Source organism: Bombina bombina, chromosome 2, assembly GCF_027579735.1.
Source record: "Bombina bombina isolate aBomBom1 chromosome 2, aBomBom1.pri, whole genome shotgun sequence".
Taxonomy (NCBI): Eukaryota; Metazoa; Chordata; class Amphibia; order Anura; family Bombinatoridae; genus Bombina; species Bombina bombina.
Genome location: NC_069500.1, coordinates 596,181,910 through 596,194,000, shown reverse-complemented (window position 1 = coordinate 596,194,000; position 12,091 = coordinate 596,181,910). Strand labels below are relative to the sequence as shown.

The following is a 12,091-nucleotide window of genomic DNA, read 5'->3' as shown; positions in this document are numbered from 1 at the left end:
TTATGCAAAACTAATTTAAATCAGTTGACTGCCCATATGCTCTGCTATATGTTTAATATATCAAATATACATTATATGCCCCCACCCAGCTACTTCATAATACCACCCGGCTGGCAAAATTTTCTGGGGAGAACACATTAATGTTATTTATCTATTTTAATCAACCCTCCTTAAAAAAAACAAAAGAAACACAAGTTGGAAAGCCATGTCCTCTGTACATAATTTTATTATTTACATAATACAATATAGCATAAATGCTGAGTAGCATGATTATGTGCAATACATAAATATGAACTATCTGTACACATTTGCATATCTAATAACTGAGAACAGAAATACAAAGTTTGAAGCAAAAGATCCTGATGCTTGGAAAGTGAAATATAAACTAGGGACATGACACAAATCTTAGTGAGGCTGAGTGAACATAGTTAACTATTTACAGATGATAACAGGCATTACCACAACACTACTCTAAAAAAAAAAAATTAAAAAAAAAATTGTACTTTCTTACCTAAAATTAAAAAAAAAAAAAAAAAAAATCACAAGAAACCTTCCATTATAACACAGAAGTGATCTTCAGACAAGCATCAGTGAAGTATACTGCCTTTTCTAGAGTTGTTTTAGTACATAGCTGTAGATAACGCAGCCCATGCAATACAACCAAGAACACTACAGTTCTACACCCAAATACAATTAAAAAGGAGGAGTTGAGCAGCCCTCAACGTGTTTCCCAGTACAACCCATATAATTTAAAAAGGGGAGAAATCAACAGCAGCAAACGTATGGTTTTCCATGCAAAACTGTGCAAGTGAATCACATTGTAAAACCTCCATTAATAAGCTATATTAGTTTACCTTAGAAGAAAAATAAAACAAATAAAATTAGAAATAAAACCCTTTCCCCTGAGAATTGAAACTGCTGATTGCTGCAAGAGATTGCTCATACTACTTTAATGCAATATGACCTATAAGCAATTACTGCACATAAACCAGAAGACCTTTGTAGAGTATTAAGTATGTTGTAATGACAAAAGGCACAAAAGGGTGGTATCAAAGACTGACAGTCACTAAAACGGCTAAGCTTGACAGAGAATGTTAGCTGTTGGCACAGATACAAGTAATATCACAAATTCAGACATCAATTATTTGTACAAGTGCCTAATTCTCCATCACAAGGGAGTGTCGCTAGGTTGGATTTGCAACTAACAAGCCACAAATATTACATTATATTAGTAAGGCCTCACGAAACAATACAAAAAAAAAAAAAAAGGTAACTTTGTGTACGTTAGCCTCCAATATTTAATGGGCTTGCACTTTTATCATGCTAACTTAAAAATGTATTGGTAAAGCCTAGCAGATAGCTTGAATGTTTTAATACCTTAATTTTTATATAAAATGTGGACACCCTTTTAAAGGCTGTCAGTTGCAAGACATTAGCCAGAATGGAAAACAATATATTATACATACAAGTATGAGAACGTCAATGAAAATCAGGTATACAAAATTTATGCAATGTAACACCACCATAGGAAATTTCTTTTGTCTTGCATAGTAGTCATCTTCAAATCGTGCCATGCAAAGTTTCATTTTCATCCAAATTAGTTTGTTCAAAAGGAAGAAACAAAATCCCACAACAAAAATACAGGATGAGGTGCATTGCATATGCCAACGTGTTATCCAATACAAGATACTAAATGAGCATCTGTTGCAGACATGCAGATTTTAAGCCTGTTTTTGGCACATATACTAAACATTCTTTTACTAAGATATGCATTGAAATGAAATATATAGGCCAGTACTAATATGTTCAAGCTCTCTGGGTTCAGGTACACAAGCTTGAAAGGGCTGTATCTCTCCAACCAAAAGTTCTCTGTAACAAACACCCAAACATCCTAAAACTCAAAAACAGAAGAGGAGACATCACAAAAAGTAAAACTCTGGATAACATCAAAAAGGAAAGAAAAAAAAATGGACATGCATCTGCTTTTAAATGTTTCCCTAGGATATTTTAAAATCAGAACAAAAATAAAAAAAAAAAAAGTCAGTCTTCACAAATCATAGGTTTTATATTCTCTGAATCTTCTCTGCAACAACAACAGGATTTTCTTTCCTTATTTTTGCTGCAGCCTCAGCTTTGTAGTCATAAGGGCAGTTGTGCTTGTCCGAATAACGATGAAGTCCACAAAACAGATTTCCACAGCGACAATCAAAACCTTTTTTTCCCCAGACGGGGGATTTAGGGAAAAAAAAAAAAATAAAAAATTCATTAGAAATTATATATATATATTTTTTTAAATTTATTTAAAAAAAAAAAACACAAACACAAAAACAAACAAAAAACACACACTTACCTGTAAGTCCAATTTTCTTCCTGCACATGAAACATCTGTTTTTCTTTGGTTTTGTCAATTCTGGGGCCTTTTCCTCATTCTGAGAAGTACTAGGCTGAGATACAGATGGACTTGGCTGGGTCACAACTTTAAAAAAAATATATAAATATAATTTTAGACAAAAAAAAAAAAAATTCATTAAAAAGTCATATCTACATACATAAATATGTTGTAACTTCTAACTCACAATTACTAGATTTGCTGAACTCTGCACATTTCTCTGACAAACCTCTCTAAAATCCAGGTGAATACATTATTCCTTGATGATTTGCAATTAAGAGCAGTGCTCAAACTTATTTACTGCTAGTCCTAAGCCATCATACTTTGGTTATAGAATTTGAGTATCAGCCTCTCTAGGGAATGGGAGATTAGCATATTTTAACAGTATTTTACAGTTTTTATTTTTTTTTAAAAAATAAGCACAACAAAGTTTTACTTCTATTAGCTAATGGAAGCTTACTCTGTCTTTAAACGGACAGCAAAATGTATCCTTTTTAAAATAAATAAATTATACTACCTGTATATTCAAGCCAACCTGTACTGTATATTTGTGCTGTGAACAGATTGCTTAACAGCAGGTGAACTACACTGTACCCTTTGAAAATCTGATTTGGCATAAATTAAAGGAAGAATTTGTATACTATTGCTACTGTGCACAAGAAAATGTATACATATACACACACATCGTATTGTGCCGCATATAGGCCGCACCCATAAAGTTTGGTGCCATTTTGAAGAAATTTAATTTTAAAGAAAATATGCACATTAGTTGCACAAGCTGCAATGTTTACAAGTGATTGAGACCTGGATTCCCAAATGCGCAAGCAATGAGGGCCAATGCAGGGTGCTAGCTCCCAGGGGATCCTTTACCACATTCTCAAGAGTATAGAATATAACAAAGGAAAGATGCTACACTCCTTAGTACCATAATTTCAAATGTGAAAAAAACCTTTATTCAGCCATTACACAGCTTTAATGACTGAATAAAGGCTTTTTTTTCACATTTGAAAATCACCAGCACTAAGGAGTACAGCATCTTTCCTTTGTTTTATTTTAACATATCGTATTAAAGCAATTTATTTATTTATTTTAGCAGGTATGATGTGAGGGAAAAAACAAACAAACTGTTTCTTACCAGAAAAAGGAAATTTATGCTTACCTGATAAATTTGTTTCTTTTACGATATGACGAGTCCACGGATTTCATCCTTACTTATGGGATATCGCCTCCTGGTCAGCAGGAGGAGGCAAAGAGGCTCCTCCCTTCCCTCACACTCCAGTCATTCGACCGAAGTTAGGAAGAGAAAGGAAAAGCCAAGGTGTAGAGGTGACTGAAGTTTAATAAAAAACATAATTTATGCTTACCTGATAAATTTATTTCTCTTGTAGTGTGTTCAGTCCACGGGTCATCCATTACTTATGAGATATATTCTCCTTCCCAACAGGAAGTTGCAAGAGGATCACCCAAGCAGAGCTGCTATATAGCTCCTCCCCTCACATGTCATATCCAGTCATTCGACCGAAACAAGACGAGAAAGGAGAAACTATAAAGTGCAGTGGTGACTGAAGTTATAATTTTAAAATTTAGAACCTGCCTTAAAAAGACAGGACGGGCCGTGGACTGAACACACTACAAGAGAAATAAATTTATCAGGTAAGCATAAATTATGTTTTCTCTTGTTAGGTGTGTTCAGTCCACGGGTCATCCATTACTTATGGGATACCAATACCAAAGCTAAGTACACGGATGATGGGAGGGACAGGGCAGGAACATTAAACAGAAGGAACCACTGCCTGTAGAACCTTTCTCCCAAAACCAGCCTCAGAAGAAGCAAAAGTGTCAAATTTGTAAAATTTGGAAAAAGTATGAAGTGAAGACCAAGTTGCAGCCTTGCAAATCTGTTCAACAGAGGTCTCATTCTTAAAGGCCCAGGTGGAAGCCACAGCTCTAGTGGAATGAGCTGTAATTCTTTCAGGAGGCTGCTGTCCAGCAGTCTCATAGGCTAAACGTATTATGCTACGAAGCCAAAAAGAGAGAGAGGTAGCCGAAGCCTTTTGACCTCTCCTCTGTCCAGAGTAAACGACAAACAGAGAAGAAGTTTGTCTAAAATCTTTAGTTGCCTGTAAGTAGAACTTCAGAGCACGGACCACGTCTAGATTATGCAAAAGACGTTCCTTCTTTGAAGAAGGATTAGGACATAATGATGGAACAGCAATCTCTTGATTGATATTCCTGTTAGAAACAACCTTAGTTAAAAACCCAGGTTTAGTACACAGTACTACCTTGTCTGAATGAAAGATCAGATAAGGAGAATCACAATGTAAGGCAGATAACTCAGAGACTCTTCGAGCCGAGGAAATAGCCATCAAAAACAAAACTTTCCAAGATAAAAGCTTAATATCAATGGAATGAAGGGGTTCAAACGGAACACCCTGAAGAACTTTAAGAACCAAGTTAAAGCTCCACGGAGGAGCAACAGCTTTAAACACAGGCTTAATTCTAGCCAAAGCCTGACAAAAAGCCTGGACGTCTGGATTCTCTGCCAGACGTTTGTGTAAAAGAATAGACAGAGCGGAAATCTGTCCCTTTAGCGAACTAGCGGATAAACCCTTTTCTAAACCCTCTTGTAGAAAAGCAAATATCCTAGGAATCCTAACCTTACTCCATGAGTAACTCTTGGATTCGCACCAATATAAATATTTACGCCATATCTTATGGTAAATTTTTCTGGTCACAGGTTTCCTAGCCTGTATTAATGTATCAATAACCGAATCCGAAAACCCACGCTTTGATAGAATCAAGCGTTCAATTTCCAGGCAGTCAGCCTCATAGAAATTAGGTTTGGATGGTTGAAAGGACCCTGAATTAGAAGGTCCTGCCTCAGAGGTAGAGACCATGGTGGACAGGACGACATGCCCACTAGGTCTGCATACCAGGTCCTGCGTGGCCATGCAGGCACTATCAGAATTACCTATGCCCTCTCCTGTTTGATCCTGGCAATCAGTCGAGGTAGCAACGGAAATGGTGGAAACACATAAGCTATGTTGAAAACCCAAGGGGCTGCTAATGCATCTACCAGCACCGCTCCCGGGTCCCTGGACCTGGATCCGTAACAAGGAAGCTTCGCGTTCTGGCGAGATGCCATGAGATCCAGATCCGGTTTGCCCCAACGACGAATCAGTTGAGCAAATATCTCCGGGTGAAGTTCCGCCTCCCAGTTCTCCATGCCTGGGATGTAAATCGCTGACAGGTGACAAGAGTGAGACTGCCCAGCGAATTATCTTCGAGACTTCCAACATCGCTAGGGAACTCCTGGTTCCCCCTTGATGATTGATGTAAGCAACAGTCGTGATATTTTCCGACTGAAATCTGATGAACCTCAGTTTTGCTAACTGAGGCCAAGCTAGAAGAGCATTGAATATTGCTCTTAATTCTAGAATGTTTATTGGAAGGAGTTTCTCCTCCTGAGTCCACGATCCCTGAGCCTTCAGGGAATTCCAGACTGCTCCCCAGCCAAGAAGGCTGGCATCCGTTGTTACAATCGTCCAATCTGGTCTGCGAAAGGTCATTCCTTTGGACAGATGAACCGGTGACAACCACCAGAGAAGAGAATCTCTGGTCTCCTGGTCCAGATTGAGCAAAGGGGACAGATCTGAGTAATCCCCGTTCCATTGACTGAGCATGCATAGTTGCAGCGGTCTGAGATGCAGGCGCGCAAATGGCACTATGTCCATTGCCGCGACCATTAAGCCGATTACCTCCATGCACTGAGCTACTGATGGGCTTGGAATGGAATGAAGGACACGGCAAGCATTGAGAATCTTTGATAACCTGGACTCCGTCAGATAAATCTTCATCTCTACAGAATCTATAAGAGTCCCTAGAAAAGGAACCCTTGTGAGTGGTAACAGAACTCTTTTCCACGTTCACTTTCCACCCATGCGACCTCAGAAATGCTAGAACTATCTCTGTATGAGACTTTGCATTCTGAAAACTTGACGCTTGTATCAGAATGTCGTCTAGGTACGGAGCCACCGCTATGCCTCGTGGTCTTAGTACCGCCAGAAGTGAGCCCAGAACCTTCGTAAAAATTCTCGGGGCCGTGGCTAACCCGAAGGGAAGAGCTACAAACTGGTAATGCCTGTCTAGAAAGGCAAACCTTAGGTACCGATAATGATCTTTGTGAATCGGTATGTGAAGGTAAGCATCCTTTAAGTCCACTGTGGTCATATATTGACCCTCTTGGATCATGGGTAGGATGGTTCGAATGGTTTCCATCTTGAACGATGGTACCCTTAGGAATTTGTTTAAGATCTTTAAGTCCAAGATTGGTCTGAAAGTTCCCTCTTTTTTGGGAACCACAAATAGATTTGAGTAAAATCCTTGTCCCTGTTCCGATCGCGGAACTGAGTGGATCACTCCCATAATTAAGAGGTCTTGTACACATTGTAGAAATGCCTCTCTCTTTACTAGGTTTGTTGATAACCTCGACAGATGGAACCTCCCTTGTGGAGGAGAGGTTTTGAAATCCAGAAGGTATCCCTGAGATATAATCTTCAACATCCAGGGATCCTGCACATCTCTTGCCCAAGCCTGGGCGAAGAGAGAAAGTCTGCCGCCCACTAAATCCGTCTCCGGATAGGGGGCCCTGTCTTCATGCTGTCTTAGGGGCGGGAGTAGGTTTTCTGGCCTGCTTGCCCTTTTTCCATGACTGGTTGCTTTTCCAACCCTGTCTGTAACAAGCAGTAGTTCCTTCCTGTTTTGGAGCGGAGGAAGTTGATGCTGCTCCTGCCTTGAAGTTACGAAAGGCACGAAAATTAGACTGTTTGGCCTTTGGTTTGGCCCTGTCCTGAGGAAGGGCGTGGCCCTTACCTCCCGTAATGTCAGCAATAATTTCCTTCAAGCCGGGCCTGAATAAGGTCTGCCCTTTGAAAGGAATGTTAAGTAGCTTAGATTTGGAAGTTACATCCGCTGACCAGGATTTAAGCCAGAGCGCTCTGCATGGCGAATCCGGAATTTTTAGCCGTAAGTTTGGTTAAATGTACTACGGCATCTGAAACAAACGCATTAGCTTGCTTAAGGGTTCTAACTTTGCTCAAAGCCTCATCCAATGGCGCTGTGCGAATCGCCTCTTCCAGAGACTCAAACCAGAATGCCGCTGCAGCCGTGACAGGCGCAATGCATGCAAGAGGCTGCAATATAAAACCTTGTTGAACAAACATTTTCTTAAGGTAACCCTCTAATTTTTTATCCATTGGATCTGAGAAAGCACAGCTATCCTCCACCGGGATAGTGGTACGCTTGGCTAAAGTAGAAACTGCTCCCTCCACCTTAGGGACCGTCTGCCATAAGTCTCGTGTGGTGGCGTCTATAGGGAACATTTTTCTAAATATCGGAGGAGGGGAAAAAGGCACACCGGGTCAATCCCACTCCTTACTAATAATTTCTGTAAGCCTTTTTGGTATAGTATCTATCCAACCTACATAATTTCTCTGGGATTGCCACCGTGTCGCAATCATTCAGAGCCGCTAACACCTCCCCTAGTAACACGCGGAGGTTCTCAAGCTTAAATTTAAATTTAATTTCTGAATACGGTCTCCCCCGATCAGAACCGTCACCGACAGAATGAAGCTCACCGTCCTCATGTTCTGCAAATTGTGACGCAGTACCAGACATGGCTCTCGTGTCATCAGCGCGCTCTGTCCTTAACCCAGAGCTATCACGCTTGCCTCTTAATTCGGGCATACTGTATAATACTTCTTTCATAACATTAACCATATCATGTAAAGTGATTTGTAAGGGCTTTGATGTACTTGGCGCCTCAATCTTACGCATCTCCCGAGCGGGAGACGCAGGTACTGACACGTGAGGAGAGTTAGGCGGCATAACTTCCCCCTCGTTGTCTGGTGATAGTTTCTCTATCGGTACAGATTGACTTTTATTCAAAGCAATATCAATACAATTGGTACACATCGTTCTATTGGGCTCCACATTGGCTTTTGAACATGATGAACAAACCGTTTCCTCTGAATCAGACATGTTTCAACAGATTTAGCAATGAAACTAGCAAGCTTGGAAATCACTTTCAATAAGTTTACAAGCAATATAAAAACGCTGCAGCGCTTCAAAAATACAGATATAATTAAACAATTCTTAACAAGAAGTGTATTATTAGCAGAGGATTGCACCCATTAGCAAAAGGATGATTAACCCCTCAATACCCAAAACGGATAAAACGGATATCAATTAAGATTTAACGCTTTTAATCACAGTCAAACACACTGTCACAGATCTGCTGTGACTGATTACCTACCTCAAAAATGAATTTTGCAGACCCCTGAGCTCTCTAGAGACGTCCTGGATCAAGGAGGAAGAAGCAGGAAGACTGTGATAGAATTCTAACTGCGCAACAAGGCGCTAAAACAAGGTCCCTCCCACTCCTATTAAAACGGTGGGAGCCCTGATGTAACGGTTTCCATGCAGAAAATATATGTTAGCAATGTGGAAAAAATCATGCCCAAAGAGATTTATCACCAAAGTACCTCACAAAAACGAATAACATGCCAGTAAACGTTTTATTAAAAAACAACATTTTCCAATGTCATGCAAAGTTATCACTAAGCCAGCTACCAGTCGCTACCACTGCAGATAAGGCTTAAGTATTATTTCAGTTTTAACAGTATTTTCTCAGTCAAATTCTAGTCCCTAGAAAATAACTCGACTGCGCATACATTTATCAGCCTGATACCAGTCGCCACTACTGCATTTAAGGCTGTACTTACATCATACGGTAACAGCAGTATTTTCTTAGTCAATTCCATTCCCAGAAAATAATGTACTGCACATACCTCATTTGCGGAGGACCCCGCATGCTATTCCCAGTTTCTGAAGTTACCCCACTCCTCAGAATGTCGAGAACAGCCAGTGGATCTTAGTTACGCCTGCTAAGATCATAGAAAAAAAAACGCAGGCAGTTTCTTCTTCCAAATACTGCCTGAGATAGAAAAACAGCACACTCCGGTGCCATTTAAAATAAACTTTTGATTGAAGAATAGTTAAGTAAAAACTCCAGCTCCTCTCGCGACCTCCTTCTTTGTTGAGGGTTGCAAGAGAATGACTGGATATGACATGTGAGGGGAGGAGCTATATAGCAGCTCTGCTTGGGTGATCCTCTTGCAACTTCCTGTTGGGAAGGAGAATATATCCCATAAGTAATGGATGACCCGTGGACTGAACACACTTAACAAGAGAAATAAAGACCTGTCTTATAAAATGACAGAGTGGGCCGTGGACTCGTCATATCGTAAAATAAACAAAATTTATCAGGTAAGCATAAAAATTCCTTTTTTTTTTTTTTTACAAGATATGACTAGTCCACGGATTTCATCCTTACTTATGGGATACAATACCAAAGCTATAGGACACGGATGAAAGGGAGGGAGGGACAAGACAGGAACCTAAACGGAAGGCACCACTGCTTGAAGGACCTTTCTCCCAAAAATGGCCTCGGGCGAGGCAAAGTTATCAAATTTGGAAAATTTGGAAAAAGTGTGAAGAGACGACCAAGTTGCAGCCTTGCAAATCTGTTCAACAGAAGCATCATTTTTAAAGTTTCCCAGAAAAGACAACAAACAAAGATGATTGACGAAATTCCTTAGTTGCCTGCCAGTAGAACTTCAGGGCACGGACTACGTCCAAATTATGTAACAGGCGCTCCTTCTTAGAAGAAGGATTAGAGCACAATGAAGGAACAACAATTTCCTGATTAATATTCTAGTTAGAAACAACCTTAGGAAGAAAACCAGGTTTGGTAAGCAACACTACCTTATCAGAATGAAAAATAAGATAAGGAGAATCACATTGTAATGCCGAAAGCTCAGAAACTCTGCGAACAGAGGAAATAGCAACCAAAAAATAAAACTTTCCAAGATAACTTAATAGCTATGGAATGCATAGGTTCAAACGGAACCCCTTGAAGAACATTAAGAATTAAATTCTAACTCCAAGGAGGAGCAATTGGTCTAAACACAGGCCTGACAAAAAGATTGAACATCCGGAACATCTGCCAGACATTTGCGTAGCAAAATAGATAGAGCAGAAATCTGTCCCTTTAAAGAAACTCGCTGACAACCCTTTCTCTAATCCTTCTTGGAGAAAGGATAAAATCCTAGGAATCCTAATCTTACTCCATGAGTAGCCCTTGGATTCGCACCAATAAAGATATTTACGCCATATTTTATGGTAACATTTCCTAGTAACAGGCTTACGTGCCTGAATCAAAGTATCAATGACCGAATCAGAGAACCCTCGCTTAGATAAAATCAAGCGTTCAATCTCCAAGCAGTCAGCTGTAGAGAAATTAGATTCGGATGATGGAAGGGTCCCTGAATGAGAAGGTCCTGCCTCAATGGAAGCTTCCACGGTGGCAGAGAGGACATGTCTACCAGATCGGCATACCAAGTCGAGCTAGGCCACGCAGGAGCGTTGAGAATCACTGAAGCCCTCTCCTGTTTGATCCGAGCAATCACCCGGGGAAGGAGAGCAAACTGTGGAGACACAAGCTAGGTTGAACGACCAGGCACTGCCAAGGCATCAGTTCGGCCTGAGGATCCCTTGACCTGGATCCGTATCTCGGGAGCTTGGCATTCTGACGAGATGCCATGAGATTCAGCTTCGGCCTGCCCCATCTGAGAATCAGGGTGGCAAAGAACTCCGGATGGAGTTCCCATTCCCCCGGATGAAACGTCTGTCTGCTCAAAAAAAATGAGCTTCCCAGTTGTCCATTCCTGGGATGTGGATTGCTGACAGATAAGAGTGAGCTTCCGCCCACCGAATTATCTTGGATACTTCTGTCATCGCTAAGGAACTCCTTGTTCCTCCCTGATGATTGATGTAAGCCACAGTCGTGATGCTGTCCGACTGAAATCAAATGAATTTGGCCGAAGCCAACTGAGGCCAAGCCTGAAGCGCATTGAATATTGCTCTCAATTCCAGAATATTGATTGGAAGGAGAGACTCCGACCGATTCCACACACCCTGAGTCTTCAGGGAATTCCAGACTGCACCCCATCTTAGTAGACTGGCGTCCGTTGTCACTATCCCCCATGAGGGTCTGCGGAAGCACATCCCTTGGGACAGATGATCCTGCGACAACCATCAAAGAGAGAGTCTCTTGTCTCCTGATCCAGATCTGAGGAGACAAGTTTGCATAATCTCCATTCCACTGTATGAGCATGCTCAGTTGTAGAGGCCTGAGATGAAAACGAGCAAACAGAATGATGTCCATTGCAGCCACCATCAATCCAATTACCTCCATGCACTGAGCCACTGATGGCCGAGGATTGGACTGAAGGGATCGGCATGTATTCAGAATCTTTAACTTTCTGACTTCCGTCAAGGTGGTTTTCATGGATATAGAGTCTATTAGAGTTCCTAGGAAAGGAACCCTTGTCCGTGGAATTAGTGAACTCTTTTCTAGATTCACCTTCCACCCGTTAGTCCTTAGAAAGGATAGGACCATGTCGGTATGAGACTGTCAGCTGATAAGACGGCGCCTGGATCAGAATATCGTCCAGATAAGGCGCCACTGCAATGCCCCGATGCCTGAGAACCGCCAGCAGAGACCCTAGAACCTTTGTGAAGATCCTGGGTGCCGTGGCCAGACGAAAGGAGGGGCCACAAACTGAAAATGCTTGCCCAGAA

At 41.0% G+C, this 12,091-nt stretch overlaps 1 protein-coding gene across 2 annotated transcripts in view; it reads right to left on the bottom strand.

The window, feature by feature from the left end:
* Window positions 1–208: 208 nt before the first annotated feature.
* The window catches only part of ZFAND5 (zinc finger AN1-type containing 5), an 86,404-nt gene continuing 74,521 nt past the window's right edge, over window positions 209–12,091 (bottom strand). For both annotated transcript variants that reach the window (XM_053702504.1, XM_053702503.1), the window contains 2 exons: window positions 2,351–2,476; window positions 209–2,212 (listed from right to left, as the gene is read on the bottom strand). In XM_053702504.1, the coding sequence (XP_053558479.1) occupies window positions 2,064–2,212; window positions 2,351–2,476 (275 nt within the window). In that variant the 3' untranslated portion in view covers window positions 209–2,063. The remainder of the gene's footprint in view (window positions 2,213–2,350; window positions 2,477–12,091) is intronic.